A 16,430-nucleotide genomic window follows, 5' to 3' on the forward strand; every position below is an offset into this window, starting at 1 on the left:
TTTGACAAGGTCCCTCATGGCAGACTGGTAGAAAAGGTGAAATCACACGGGATCAGGGGTGAGCTGGCAAGGTGGATACAGAACTGGTTAGGTCATAGAAGGCACAGAGTAACAATGGAAGGGTGCTTTTCTAATTGGAGGGCTGTGACTAGTGGTGTTCTGCAGGGAGCAATGTTGGGACCTTTGCTGTTCGTAGTATATATAAATGATTTGGAGAAAAATGTAACTGGTCTGATTAGTAAGTTTGCAGACGACACAAAGGTTTGTGGAATTGCGGATAGCGATGAGCACTGTCAGAGGATACAGCCGGATTTAGATCATTTGGAGACTTGGGCGGAGAGATGGCAGATGGAGTTTAATCTGGACAAATGTGAGGTAATGCATTTTGGAAGGTCTAATGCAGGTCAGGAATATACAGTGAATGGTAGAACCCTTAAGAGTATTGACAGTTAGAGAGATCTCGGTGTACGGGTCCCCAGGTCACTGAAAGGGGCAACACAGGTGAAGAAGGTAGTCAATAAGGTATATGGCATGCTTGCCTTCATTGGCCGGGGCATTGAGTAGAAGAATTTGCAAGTCATGTTGCAGCTGTATAGAACCTTAGTTGGGCCACACTTGGAATATAGTGGTCAATTCTGGTCGACATACTACCAGAAGAATGTGGGGGCTTTAGAGAGGGTGCAGAAGAGATTTACCAGGATTTTGCCTGGTATGGAGGACATTAGCTATGAGGAGCGGTTGAATAAACTTGGTTTGTTCTCACTGGAACGACGGAGGTTGAGGGGTGACCTGACAGAAGTCTACAAAATTATGAGCGGCATAGACAGAGTGGATAGTCAGGGGCTTTTTCCCAGGGTAGAGGGGTCAATTACTAGGGGGCATAGGTTTAAAGTGCGAGGGGCAATGTTTAGAGTAGATGTACCATGCAAGTTTTTTTACACAGAGGGTAGTGAGTGCCTGGAACTCGCTGCGGGAGGAGGTGGTGGACGCAGGGACGATAGTGACATTCAAGGGGCATCTTGACAAATACATGAATAGGATGGGAATAGAGGGATACGGACCCAGGAAGTATAAAAGATTTCAGTTTAGTGGGGCAGCATGGTCGGCACGTGCTTTGAGGGCCGAAGGGCCTGTTTCTGTGCTGTACTTTTCTCGGTTCTTTGTTCTGATCACCAAGCAGAAACTGATAGCCAAGTTCCGCACACGTGAGTACGGCCTCAACCGAGACCTTGGATTCATGTATCATTACATGCAACCCCACCACCTGGCCTGGGCTTGCGAAATCCTACCAACTGTCCTGGCTTGAGACAATTCACACCTTTTTAACCTGTGATTATCACTCCCTCCAGTAACACCACCTGGACCTGTAAAGACTTAATTACCTGCAAAGACTAGCATTCAAAGTATCATCTTGCATCATTGACTTTATCTATATATGAGTTTGTGGAACCCACCTCTTCATTCACTTGATGAAGGAGCTGCGCTCCGAAAGCTCATGACTCCAAACAAACGTGTTGGACTTTAACCTGGTGTTGTATAACTTCTTCCAGTGTTTCTGGTAGTTGTACTGTCAGATTAACTTTCGCAACTGGGAGAAATCCACAATTGGAACAAATGGAGATGTTACCAAATGTGTGGAGAGCGCATGGACAACAAAGGTGGGTCAAGTTAATGGTCCTATCATTAGACATGTGTAGCTTGGATTATACCAGGACATAAAAAGTGGTGAAGAAGGCAGTGCTGGTGTCACAGGTGATAACAGCTCCGAAAAAGGTAAAGCAAAGCATTCTCAGCCAATACAGGATTGTTTGATCACTTTCAAAAGCATTTCTGGCTGAAAAATGAGAGGTTGGTGAGGGAGGCTGCATCAGCTGACCATGAAACTGCAGGAGAGCTCCCCAAGGTGCTGCATGAATTCATCGAGGAGAGAGGCTACCAGACAGAGCAGATCTTCAACACTAATAAAACCGGCCAATTCTGGAAAAAATGCCAAATACGACTCACATATCCAAAGAAGAAACGACAGCACCTGGTTTTGAAGCTGTGAAATTCAGGCTAACACTCTTACCATGTGCAAATGTGGCAGGTTATAAATGTAAACCAATGCTGGTTTATACATCAGAACACCCTTGAACTTTTAAAGGGAAAAATAAATCTCTTCTGCCAATCTTTTGGAAGACTAACAGCAGTGCCTGAAAAATGGCTTGAGAATTGCTTTCTGCAGGATGGCAGGATTTAGCTGAGGGAAAATAATTTGCCCTTCAAGGTCCTTTGACCAAACTTGCAGTCAGCTGCACTGATATCTCCTCAGTGACTCCTTGTCAAAGTTTCTGAAATTATGGGCGTGATCTAACGGAAAGGTTTCTCAGTGCCATTTGCGGTGGGCTTTGTTGGGAGTTTCACCTCGGCACTGCCGGTGGGTTCCCCGCCCCTATCTAACCACACTGAGGGCACGATCTACTGGCCATGCGATTCAAGGCCCTCCATATCCTCAATAATGCACCTGGACATTCACACTCTCTTATAAAAGGCCAACCGGATGCCGACATTTTATATCTCGAAACATGACCTCCCTTGTCCAGCTCATGGGCCAGGGGGTCGGGAGTTGTGGGGAATGTGGGTTGGGTGTGGGTGTGGGGTGGGGGGGGGGGGGGCTCATTACACCCTTCAAAGCTTACTGCACCCATCAGAGTTTCAGCCACAATCTCAACCTTATGGATGCAACCCTCTTCGACCATGGACCATGTTTGCTGGAAAGAATTCAACATCCTCCCAGCAAGAGGAATAATTAAAGACACATGGGTTGAGGCCAGAGAACCATCCGGAAAGAAGATTGGCCTGAGGCTGTGACTGGTTTCACAGGGTTCCCCGGCGTAGATGCTGAAGTAACCAAGATTGTTCTGTTGGAAAAACAAGTTGGACAGGAGGGATTTGAAGACCCTGCCACAGAGGAGTTGCTTCAGCCTCATCACGAGGAGTAAACCAACATTCGCAGGGGTGGTATACAGACCAGCGAACTGCAGTGAAAATGTTGGGAATGGCATTAGACGGGAAATCAGAGATGCATGCGTTGAAGGAACATCTGTGATTACGGATGACTTTAATCTGCATATAGATTGGGTGAGTCAAATTAGTCACAGTACAATAGAGGAGGAATTTCTGGAGTGTGTACGGGGTGGTTTTCTGGACCAGTATGTTGAGGAACCAACAAAGGAACAGGCCATCTTAGACCGAGTATTGCACAATGAGAAATAATTAGTTGACAACCTAATAGGGGAATGAGTCCCAATTCTTTATCGTGTTGGATAATGAGGCAGTTGATTCTAAAACTAGGGTCTGTATCTCAATAAAGCTAACTATGATGGTAAAAGGCATGAGCTGGCTACGACAGACTGGGAAACATTACTGAAAGGAAGGACAGTGGACCGGCAATAGCAGCATTCAAGGAACGAATGGGTGAACTCCAAATGTTATTTATTCCTTTTTAGAATGGAATGGGTGAACTCCAAATCTTGTTTATTCCTATTTGGAATAGAATGGGTGAACTCCAAATGTTGTTTATTCCCTATAGAAAGGGAACTGGGGCCAAACCATGGCTTGCAAGGGAAATTAGAAATGGTATTAGATTCAAAGAAGAGACAAATAAGTTAGCAAGAAAAATCCCTGAGGATTGGGAACAGTTTAAAATTCAGCAAAGGCAGACCAAGGGACTGAATAAGAAGAGGAAAATACAATACGAATGTAAGCTAGCGGGGAACATAAAAACTGACTTTCAATAGTCAGTTTTTATGTTTCTAAAGTTATGTTCTGTGTCTAAAGTTTCTATAGCACGTAAAGAGCACAAAATTGCTAAAAACGAATGTAGTCCCTGTAAAGTAAAAATGGGAAAATACATGGAAATCTGGCAAAACCTGACCTGAGGGTGCATGAGAGGATGTAGGGAAAAATCCCACGAAGGGTTAAAAGCAGCAGCAAAAGAAGGTTTTGAAATGCAGATAGCCTTTATCAAACAGGCGTTAAGAAAACAGCTTGTGACTGCTCAAGCTATAAAACTGATGCCTGTCTTTCAAGTTAAAGCAGATTGAACTTTTAATTACATGAAAAGAAACATATTTTGCACCTTCTTTGAAGTTAATTATTTTAGTAAGCAGTTATTAAAGAATTGCCAGGGTCTTCAGTTGAATTTGGTGACAAATGTTTAGGTGTGAAATCTTGCTGACACCAGTTGAATATGGGAAGCTGGAGATGACGTGCCCACGAGAGCACAAGTTAACCCCAAATCGGAGTCAGAGTTCTGACAAGTTAAGGGCACTATTTGGTAATAAAGCAATTTTAGAAGTGACAGGGACCAGATGTAACACCCCTCTAGAATCAAAGCACTTTTGAACATTACAAGGGAAAAAATGTAATCAGAGTTCGATGAGCTAAAATCATGCTCAACATGAATACATAGTCATGTTAGAAGGAATTAAGATCAAAAGTACATTGAACTATCAAGAGAAAAACAAAGTCACTTTACGATAATGTCGTATAAACTTAACAACTGCTGGAAGGGTAATAGAAACCCTAAATCGATAGCAGACAGCAGAGTCAGCTCTCATAGCTGCCCTCGGTCATGGGACGAATAGAACACGAAAACCGAGCAGAACAGCGAATCCATCAGGAGAAAACCAAATTATAAAGAAGAGAGACTGTCAAGGTAGACCTGAAGGTCTTTTCAACCAACCAGGAGAATCCAGAAGCAAGATCTTTTTACTTTTCTGTAAAGACAGTGATTGCAAAATTTAAAAGAAAAATAAATAAATAAAATAACTTAAAGTTTTAATCTGAAACAGTGGTTATTACAAAGTCTAGTTTACTTACTTAGCAACGTGGGACCCAGGGTCGATGCTACTAAGTTGTAAGTAGATAAAATCTTCTATGAAGATATGGGTTATACCTGGGGATAACTTGAAAATATAGATTGACCCGAATAGCACCCACCTAAGTCTGCATAGGAGTCAGGGAGTGAGATAACCTGTTTTTATTTCTTGTTATATCTTATTGACCCTTTTTGGTATGGGGGAATTCTAAGAATTCTAAGAATTTTTACTTCAACCCTTATAGTCAGAAAAAGAGGAATTCATAATAAGAATAATTCTTATTTATTAGTGTCACAAGTAGGCATACATTAACACTGCAATGAAGTTACTGGGCAAATTCCCTAGTCATCACAATCCAGCATCTGTTCGGGTACACTTAGGGAGAATTCAGAATGTCTATTTAACCTAACAAGCACATCTTTCAGGGCTTGTGGGAGGAAGCCGGAGCACCTGGAGGAAAACCACGCAGACACGGGGAGACATGCAGACTCTGCACAGATAGTGACCAAGCCGGGAATCAAAGAACAAAGGAGAACAAAGAAACAACTAAGGAACTAAGTTCGTACTTTGCTTCTGTCTTCACAAAGTAAGACATGAATAATGTACCAGTGATTCTGAGAAACACAAATTTTAGTGAGGAGCTGAAGGAAATTAGCATTAGTAGAGAAATGATTTGAGGGAAATGATTGGAATTGATGGTAGATAAATCTCCAGGGCCTGATAAGTTTCATCCCAGAGTACTTAAGCAAGTAGCCCGAGAAATAGTGGATCCATTAGTAATAATTTTCCAAAATTCTTTGGACTCTGGAATGGTTCCTACAGATTGGAGGGTAGCTAATATAACCGCACTATTGAAAAAGAGAAAACAGGGTCAGTGAGCCGAACATCGGTAGTCGGGACGTTGTTAAAGTCCATTATCAAGGATTTCATAGCACAGCATTTGGAAAGCAGTGGTATAATCAGACAAAGTCAGCATGGATTTATGAAAGGAAAATCATGTTTGACAAATCTATTACAATTCTTTGAACTAGCAGAGTTCACCAGGGAGACCTCATGAATGTGGTTTATTTCGACTTTCAGAAAGCTTTTGACGAGGTCTCATATGGCAGGTTACTATGTAAAGTTAAAGTGCATGGGATTACGGATAGTGTCTTGAGATGGATAGAAAGCTGGTTAGTGAACAAGAAATAAAAAGTTGGAATAAATGGGTCCTATTCAGATTGGCAGGCAGTGACTCGTGGGGTATCGCAGGAATCTGTGCTCGGACCTCAACTGTTCGCATCATACATTAATGATTTGGATGAGGGAACTAAATTTATGGGGCGGGATTCTCCGACCCCCCGCCGGGTCGGCGAATCGCCGGGGGGCGGCGTGAATCCTGCCCCCGCCAGCTGCTGAATTCTCCGGCGCCGGGGTTTTGGCGGGGACGGGAATCGCGGTGCGCCGGTCGGCAGCTTCTGAGCGCGGCCTCCCCCGGAGATTCTCTGGCGGCTCCCACTGGCGTAAATCACAACAGGTCCTTACCGGCGGGACCTGGCTCCATGGCCGGCCTGCAGAGTCCTCGGGGGGTGGGGGGTGCGGGGGGGGGGATCTGGCCCAGGGAGGTGCCCCCATGGTGGCCTGGCCTGCGATTGGGGCCCACCGATCTGCGGGCGGGCCTGTGCCCTGGGGGCACTCTTTCCCTCCGCACCGGCGGCTGTCAACCTCCGCCATGACCGGCGCGGTGAAGAACCCCCCCTGCGCATGCGCTGGGATGATGCCAGCACACGCTGGCGCTCCCGCACATGTGCCAACTCATGCCAGCCTGCGGAGGCCCTTCGGCAGCAGTTGGCATGGCACCAAGCGCCAAGCCCTTCCGTGCCAGCTGGCGTGGCACCAAACACTCCAGCGCCGGCCTAGCCTTGAAGGTGCGGAGGATTTTTCACCTTCGGGGCGGCCCGATGTCGGAGTGGTTCACGCCACTCCTCAGAACTAGGGCTCATTATGTCATGTGAGAGTACCTTTAAGAAATGGATGTTTAAGCAATGTACCTTTAAGGAATGGAGATGATAATATTACTGAAGTGGTGTCAGAGGTTGGGGGGAGCGGAACTCACTTCTGCTTTTGGTTTCAGTTTTGAAAAAGCAGCTTGTGTGTGTCTGTATGTTTCCAGAGAGCTGCAGGAAGAAAAGCAAGGTGCGGGATCCGCTGTGATCTCTGCCATGAAAGACTATCTCTGGATCATTTGGGTGATTTAAACTCATAATCGTAAAGCCTTTAACCTGATGTGTTTCTGTTTAAAGGTGTTAAGTCTCTCTTGGATGTTGAAAGGAATAACAAAGGATTATTTAGTGTTGCAATATTTTCAGGGTTATCTTTGAAGTAAGGGGGTGTTAAGAGATCCAATGTTTATTTAAAAGTGTTAAGTTGAGTTCATGGAATAAACATTGTTTTGTGTTTAAAAACCCACGTGTCCATAATTGTAATATCACATCTAGGGAACAAGCCGTGTGCTGGAAAAGCAACAATCCATTAAAGGGAGAGATTGGTTGAACTCCATGATACATTTTGGGGTTCTGAAAACACCTCGCCCATAACAATTGGGGCTCATCCGGGATAAAAGTCTATCTATTGGATTGGCTTTTGTGAACTTAAAGACAGTGAAGGTTTGTTGCTTTTCCGGTGTGGTATTTAAGTTTAAGTGGGGAGAGTGTTGTGAACAATGGCTCTTTCGGAGGCTTAGAAGTTTTTGGGGTTGGGCGCGGTAACACGTGATACCTTATGAACAGAAATGAAAGACAGACTGTTAGGTTTGGCAAAAGCATTGCAGTTAACACTGCCCATCAAAATGCAAAAAGATGAGGTACTTAACGAGGTATCTGCACATTTACGTTTGCCTGTGATACATTCTGACTCATTAGATATGGCAAAGCTCCAGTTGCAGATTCAGCAATTTGAACATGAAAAAGAATTAAAGCAGCTTGAGCATGATGAAGAATTAAAGCGGCTTGAATATGCAATGAAAGAAAAAGAAAGAGATAGAGATAGAGAGGAAAAAGAGAAGGAGAGAGAGGAGAGAAACAAAGAAAGAGATAGAGAGTAAAGGGAAAAAGAGAGAGAGTTTGAACTTCGGAAAATGGCTCTGAAGCATGAAAATCAGTTAAAATTGGCAGACACAAAGGGACATTTGGAGGAGATGGATGAGGATAATGTACAGTTGGAGGAGATGGATGAGGATAATGAGACAGAGCATCATAGTCGAAGACGTGGTGGGGATCTATTTAAATATGTCCAAGCATTGCCAAGGTTTGACGAGAAGGAGGTAGACGCCTTTTTCATTTCATTTGAAAAGGTAGCTAAACAATTGCAATCACCACAGGACATGTGGGTATTACTGATTCAAACAAAGCTGGTAGGTAGGGCTAGTGAAGTGTTTGCATCACTACCGGAGGAGGTATCTGGAACGTATGAGGAGGTGAAAAAATCCATCTTAAGTGCACATGAGCTAGTGCCTGAAGATTACAGACAAAGGTTTAGAAATTTAAGGAAAGAATTTGGTCAAACATACATGGAGTTTGAAAGGCTCAAACAAAGTATTTTTGATAGGTGGATAAAGGCTTTGAAAATAGACCAAACGTATGAAGCTCTCAGAGAAATTATACTTGTGGAGGAGAGTTTAAAAACTCAATTCCTGATGTAGTGAGAACTCACGTGGAAAAACAGAGGGTTAAAACTGTGAGATTAGCAGCGGAAATGGCAGATGTTTATGAGTTAGTTCATAAATCAAAGATTGGTTTCCGACATCAGTATTAGCCGGTGAGGGATAGAAACTGGGGACATGAGAAATACTCAAGTGGTAAAGGTAAAGGTGATCTGATGGGAGATAATAAAGAGAGTGTACCTCAGATTAAAAAAGAAATCCAGGAGGAAAAGAAATGAAAAGTTTCAAATGTTTTCACTGTAATAAACTAGGCCATGTAAAGTCACAGTGTTGGTGGTTGAAGAAAAGCACTGGGAAGGCTGATGTGTTAAAACAAGATAAGACAGTGGGGTTTGTTAGAGTGGTAAAGGAAAGCCCAAGGGAAGCGACGGAGGTGCAAACGATTGTACAGCCTTTTTAAGAAGTAATTGTTAAGAAGGTGCCAGATGTCTTGAAAGAATTTACTTGTGTGGGTAAAGTTTACTCATGTGTTTCAGGAGGAGCAGGTAAAGAAGACACAATTTTAAGAGATACAGGGGCTAGTCAATCATTAATGATTAGAGATGAGGAAGTATGTCATTTGGGAAGAATGTTACTAGAAAAGGTGGTGATATGTGGAATTCAGGGTTAGAGGAGTAGCGTTCCATTATATAAGGTAAGGTTGGAAAGTCCAGTGAAGAGTGGTGAAGTGGTGGTAGGAGTAATAGATAAACTATCTTGTCCAGGAATACAGTTTATCTTAGGTAATGATATAGCTGGATCGCAGGTGGGAGTGATGCCTACTGTGGTTGATAAGCCAGTGGAAATTCAGACAACTGAAGGGTTGAAGGACGAATATCCTGGGATTTTTCCGGATTGTGTAGTAACAAGGTCGCAAAGTCACAGGTTAAGACAAAAGGAGAAATCAAAGAGTGAAGATGAAGTTGAAGTGCAATTATCAGAAACGATTTTTGACAGATGGTTGAAAAAGAACAAGAACAGGTGGAGGATGAAGTGGATATTATTAGTTCAGGAAAATTGGCGGAGTTACAACAGAAAGATCTAGAAATAAAACGGATATATCAGAAAGCATATACGGAAGAGGAATCTGAGAGTATACAAGGGTGTTATTACCGTAAAAGTGATGTCTTGATGAGAAAATGGAGACCTGTATATACGCAGGCGGATGAAAAGTGGGCAGAAGTTCATCAAGTAGTATTGCCGGTAGGGTATAGAAAGGAGGTGTTGTGAGTTGCACATGAGGTACCAGTGGGGGGTCATTTGGGAATAAGGACAACTCAAGCTAAAATCCAGAAACATTTTTATTGGCCTGAACTACATAAAGATGTAGTTAAATGTTGTCAATCATGTCACACATGTCAAGTGAGAGGGAAACCTCAAGCGGCGATAAAACCAGCGCCCTTAATTCCCATTCCAGCATTTGAGGAACCTTTTACGAGGGCCCTAATTGATTGTGTAGGACCGCTTCCTAAAACAAAAAGTGTGAATCAATATCTTTTGACTATAATGGATGTGTCTACAAGGTTTACAGAGGCCATTCCAGTGCGTAATATTGCAGCTAACAGGATTGTAGAGGAGTTACTTAAATTCTTTACTCGATATGGACTACCCACAGAAATTCAATCGGATCAAGGGTAAAATTTAACTTCAAAGTTATTCAAAGAAGTTATGAATTGCTTAGGAATAAAACAATTTAAATCAACTGCGTACCATCCAGAATCGTAGGGAGCATTAGAAAGGTGGCATCAGACATTAAAGACAATGTTGAGGGCCTATTATCAAGATTATCCAGAGGATTGGGGTAAAGGAATTCCATTCGTACTGTTTGCAATTAGGGATGCACCTAATGAGTCTACCAAATTTAGTCCTTTTGAACTAATTTTTGGTCATGAGGTACAAGGACCACTTAAATTGATTAAGGAAAAATTGGTGGGTGAGAAATCGGAAATTACACTATTGGATTACGTGTCAAATTTTAGGCAATGATTAAATAGAGCAGATGAATTGGCTAGACAACATTTGAAAGTTGCACAAAATGTGATGAAACGGGTAGCGGACAAGAAATCCAAAGTTCCTAGTTTTGCCAGTGGGGATAAAGTTTTAGTGTTGATACCAGTGGTAGGTGAGCCTTTAAAAGCTAGGTTTTGTGGACCGTATCAGATTGAAATGAAATTAAGTGAGGTGAATTATGTGGTAAAAACACCAGATAGAAGGAAAACTCACCGAGTGGTCATGTGAATATGCTTAAAAGGTACTTTGAAAGGGAAGGAGAGAAAAAGGAGGTTTTAATTATTCTAACTCAAAGTGACGAACCAAATCCAGATGACTGTGAATTTGACATACCTCAAATTAAATTGGAAAATGATGTTCTTAAAAATTGGGATGAATTGTTAAGTTACCTTCCAGAGGAAAAACAAACTGACCTGAAAGAGTTATTGATATCACATGGGCAAGTTTGTAGAGATAAATTGGGAAGTACTAAAATGGCTATACATGATGTAGATGTGGGAAATGCTGTTCCTATCAAACAACATCCATATCGATGTAATCCTTTAAAATTGGCACAGGTTAACAGAGAGATTGAGAGTATGCTTAAAAATCTTTAAAATGGCATAACTGAAGTGGTTTGCAGCCAATGGAGCTCACCCATAGTGATGGTACCTAAACCAGACGGTACCCAACAGTTGTGTGTAGACTATAGAAAAGTGAATGCAGTTACAAGAATGGACTCTCATCCTATCCCATGTTTGAAGGATTGCATTGAGAAAGTGGGACAATCTGCTTTTATTTCCAACTTCCAGACATGGAAAGAACATTTTAAACATCGTATGGAGTTCTTCGATCGACTTCAGGAGGCGGGTTTGGTGATGAATCTAGCCGAAAGTGAATTTGGAGAAGCCCGAATCGCTTTCCTTGAGGAGTTTCCGATACCCTCAAGACGAAGGGAAATAATGCGATTTCTTAGCATGAGTGGATTTGATCGAACATTTGTGCAAAAATTTTGCGCCGCGATTACTCCACTGATGGACGTGCTAAAGAAACGTCAAAAATTTCAATGGACAGCAGACTTTCAACAGGCATTTGACTGCCTGAAAGCTGTGGTAACCAATGCTCCTGTATTGGAGAATTGCAAGGGACTCTGTGGTCTGATTGAACTAAAGTATCTGATTCTAAAGAGAAATGCCGAGGAGTAGAGGAATGGATGGATTGTGCAGAGACTTTGTTCAAAGAGACTGTCAATCGAGAAGGATTTCGGTTGGAGGAAGAAGAATGGGAAAAATTGACTTTATTATTATGCCTGTTTGCGTGTGTTGTTTTGTTTAAAAAGGAAAAGGTTTATTTACTTTGTACATTTCTTAGTGGATGGTGCAAAGGTGAAAAATGAAACCATCTTGAAGTTGATGGTTTATTTTATTTTCTTGGGGGGAGGTGTCATGTGAGAGTACTTTTAAGAAATGGATGTTTAAGCAATGTACCTTTAAGGAATGGAGATGATCATATTACTCAAGTGATGTCAGAGGTTGGGGAGCTGCTGAGCTCACTTCTGCTTTTGGTTTCAGTTTTGAAAAAGCAGCTTGTGTGTGTCTGTGTGTTTCCAGAGAGCTGCAGGAAGAAAAGCAAGGTGCTGGATCCGCTGTGATCTCTGACATGAAAGACTATCTCTGGATCATTTGGGTGATTTAAACTCATAATAGTAAAGCCTTTAACCTGATGTGTTTCTGTTTAAAGGTGTTAAGTCTCTCTTGGATGTTGAAAGGAATAACTGAAGGATTATTTAGTGTTGTAATATTTTCAGGGTTATCTTTGAAGTAAGGGGGTGTTAAGAGATCCAATGTTTATTTAAAAGTGTTAAGTTGAGTTCATGGAATAAACATTGTTTTGTGTTTAAAAACCTATGTGTTCATAATTGTAATATCACACCTGGGGAACAAGCTGTGTGCTGGAAAAGCAACAATCCATTAAAGGGTGAGGTTGGTTGAACGCCATGATACATTTTGGGGTTCTGAAAACACCTCGCCCATAACAATGGTTTGAGGATAAACCTTTTTGGACTGAGGTGAGGAGACATTTCTTCACGCAGAGAGTGGTGAATCTGTGGAATTCACCACCACAGAAAGTAGTTGAGGCGAAAACATTGTGTAATTTCATGAAGGAATTAGATATAGCTCTTGGGGCAGAAGGGATCATGGGATATGGCGGGAAGACGGGACCAGGGTATTGGATTCAATGATTATCCATGATCATAATGAAGGGCGGAGCAGGCTTGAAGGATTGAAAAGCCTCCTCCTGCTTCTATTTTCCATGTACGTTTCTATGTAAGTGGAACTCTCTACAGAAGAATTGCTGGAACTATGAAATTGGGTAATTATAAACAGGGAGAAGAGCCGAGGAAATCTCATTTTACATCCAAGATGATGACGGACCTCACAAGATCAGCTGTAGATTTGAAATAAACAGGTAACAGACCATGATAGAATCTTGGAAACTAACATTTCAGAGTGACTGACACGGCAATTTCTTACCGAAAGCTTTACAAAATTGAAAAGCAAAACGCAAAGCAGTCAAGAAGAGCCCTTGTTTCTTTAATCTACATCAACATCTCCATCAGCCATTTCACCCATTCACCCGCCAATTGTGTAAATGCAATAAATCTACATTGTTCTTGTTGTATTTTTATTAAATAATTCCTCCAGTAAATTACTCTTAAATCTATTAAAACATCTCCGGCAGCGGGATTCTACATTGCGCTGGCAATGCACCCATGCCCACGGGTTTCCCAGCGCCGTGGAGTGGCCATAATGGGAAATCCCATTTGGCTTTCCCAATGGAAAACCGAACATCCATTTTGCTATGCCCCCCCATAAAGACCATGGGAATCAATGCTTGATTTCCCGGTGGGCTTTGTAGAGTACAAATGCCTGTGCTGAGCGGCCGGAGACCTGCCCAATAGGAACTCTCTAGCTGGGCTTCAAATACTGATAGAGACCCAGGAGTTGCCGATGGTCCCAGACTAGGATGCTTGTCCTGCACCCAAAGCTGCGGCTTTACTTTTGTTGTGGAATAAACCTTCTTTCCTTCTCGCTGGGAACTATTACACATTTAGACAACTGCTGAGATTTTCAGTTACCTTGTACAAATGCAAAATGTATGTCAAATGATATCATGAGGAAGATTAAAGCACCCATCTTACTTGTGACTGTCCTTCTTAACATTAGCTTAAGTTACCAAAAGTTGTTTTTTTATTTACATCGGAAAAGTTTTATTTGCTAAATGTTTTCATTTGACAACAATTCATTCACAATGTGAGTGACATCACATGAACATGGAAGCCCGACTGATACCCTTCTTTGCTGTAACCATTCCATTTTTGCAATCCTGCCGACTCTGACAGGCCCATTGTCATTTTACGCTCAGTTGCGCATTGATTGACAGGGGGCAGGACTTCCCTCTGCCTGCGAACAGAAATTTCGCCTTGGAGAGCTGTCGGCCGATCAGATTGGTGGACAGCTCTTCATCCCCTCCAGACACAGTGCTGCAGTGGCCAGAAGAGGTACTGAAGTGACATGTCTAAGCCAAAGTCATGAGACCATACTTCAGGCAAGTACCAGGGGTCCCGGGAATGGGAGGGTAGGGGTTGCCCTGGGGAAGGGTGGGGAGTGGTGGAGAGGGTGGCGATCTCACAGTTCCCTGAGGAGGGGGCGCCCCATAATTGAAGGGGTCTTCAGATTGAAACAACAAACTCTCACCCCCCCCCTCCCCCACCCACCCCCACTTCACGCTCAAGATTGCGGTTCAAGACTTGTTCTGTTTGGCATCCTGATCCAACTAACACTCCCCAGCCTAAAATTGAGACACAGGGGGTTAATGTAGAAACACTAGGACTGAGTAAACACTAGAGGGAGCACCAGAGACATCATGACACACAGACATTCAACCAATAGGTCAGTAAGACAGGACATGACCAATGGGCAGTCAAGACACACCCAGAGGTGACACTACCACAAGGGGGCTACCCATATAAAAGGACAGGGTACACATGCTCTTTCTCTTTCCATAGGCAACACTCAGAGAGCCAGGGGCAGATCAGGAAGTATCACACCCACCGCATGGATTAGAGCAGACTGGTTAATTAGACTGAGTTACTATAGCAAGATCAGCAGGAGCGCAAATTCAAGTAGGATAATTGTTCACTGTTCAATAAATGTGTTAAACTTATCTCCAAGTCTGAACCTTCCTTTGTCAGAGTATACATCAAGGAAGCAGCTTAAGCTACATGAAGAAGCATAACACAACACCCGTCTGGCCCAGTCCATCCCACCGTAAAATTACATCTGGCTCACGGCAGGCGGGATCCCAGAGGGAATCCCATCGATGCAATTTTACAACCCCTTCCCACCCGTCCACCACCTCAGAACCCATTGGGAGGACGGGTTGGGGAGGGGGCGGGGGGGAGTGTAAAATTCTGGCCTCTGATTATACAATATTGCCCAGTAACCATCATCTGAATAACAGTTTTTAACATTGTTTCATATATTCTTTTTGATATTCTTTAGCGTGTTGAAAATAAAAAAGCATCAAGGAATGTTCGTTCTGAGGAATCGACTATTTCAGGCATAGGCAAATACAGAACAAAACTCCGCCGCTCCGACCAAATTATCGCAAAAGGAGTTGTCTTGTGCAGGCTGGAGCATTTCTTTCTTCTTATACCACACCAGCCACTTAATGCTTCCATGAAGGTATCGAATTCGGTCGTTTTGTGAAAACTGCCTAACTGAAGTAATCAAGTTGCTCTTTGAGACCTTGCTGTAGGCATAGTGGCTGTGTTTACTTACACAAGTGCGAGAGTGCTTTAAAAGCAATCCTTGGCACCTGAAACACTTCAAGGCAATCCCGAGGGATGTGCTTAGCTGCATAAATGCAAGTGTTTGTCTCTCTCGCTCTCTGACATTAAACAAAGTACCTAATTATGGTGCAATCAACATCCCATTCTCTGTGAAAATAATCACTGGGAAAGAAAGGTACACTCATTCCCTTTGATAACTTGTACTTACTGTAGGAGCAGCCGTAAACCTCAACTCTCATTCCTATTCTACCGGTAGGATTCCACTCGAGCGGGGCGAAGCGAAGGAACCTGGCTCTGATGGAGTATTGTAGTTTGTAGTGCACTACACTGTCTGCATTGGAGTTTCCAGGAAAAGCCTAGGAAAAAGATGACGGAGAGAGATTAATAATGACAACTCCCAATCAACAATTCCTTAACTACCCATTACACCCAAAAGAAGCAATGAGACAATTGAATTAAAGGTACTGTCATAAGACCTTAAGACATAGGAGCAGAATTAGGCCATTCGGCCCATCGGGTCTGCTCCGCCATTCAATCATGGCTGATATTTTTCTCATCCCCATTCTGCTGCCTTCTTCCCCTGACTTTAAGCTTAAAGGTTTTTCTGACGGAATGTATATTTTGGCCTGTTTTTGTTAAGTAAGTCCAACTTCAATACCTTTTGTCTTCTATTTTCTGTTTGTTACATCTACCTAACTCTTTCATTTTGCAATAGAGGGTTGCTACCTGTTAGTGACATTGTAAACACAACTTTCTAAGCAACAAAAATCAATTAGAAATGTTTGAAGAATTCACATTACCCATGATGGAGCTGCCTCTCTTTGTTAAAGGGAAGACAACATGATTTGCATTGATCTAGCACCTTTCATAACCTCACGGCGTCCCAAAGCACTTAACAGCAATTGAATCACTTTTGAAGTGTAGTCACTGTTGTCATGTAGGCAAGACAACAGCCAATTTACACACAGCAAGCACCTCCAAACAGCTATATTGACTGAGGGATCAATATTGGCCAGGACATTAACCGTAATTTGCTTGCTCTTCT

The 16,430-nt window shown here is 42.7% G+C and overlaps 1 protein-coding gene across 2 annotated transcripts in view; it reads right to left on the reverse strand.

The window, feature by feature from the left end:
* LOC140387047 (contactin-associated protein-like 5) overlaps positions 1–16,430 on the reverse strand; it is a 1,703,123-nt gene that overhangs the window by 1,089,321 nt on the left and 597,372 nt on the right. For both annotated transcript variants that reach the window (XM_072470060.1, XM_072470068.1), the window contains one exon: positions 15,594–15,741. In XM_072470060.1, the coding sequence (XP_072326161.1) occupies positions 15,594–15,741 (148 nt within the window). The remainder of the gene's footprint in view (positions 1–15,593; positions 15,742–16,430) is intronic.

The sequence above is a fragment of the Scyliorhinus torazame genome, chromosome 2 (genome assembly GCF_047496885.1).
Source record: "Scyliorhinus torazame isolate Kashiwa2021f chromosome 2, sScyTor2.1, whole genome shotgun sequence".
Lineage (NCBI taxonomy): Eukaryota > Metazoa > Chordata > Chondrichthyes > Carcharhiniformes > Scyliorhinidae > Scyliorhinus > Scyliorhinus torazame.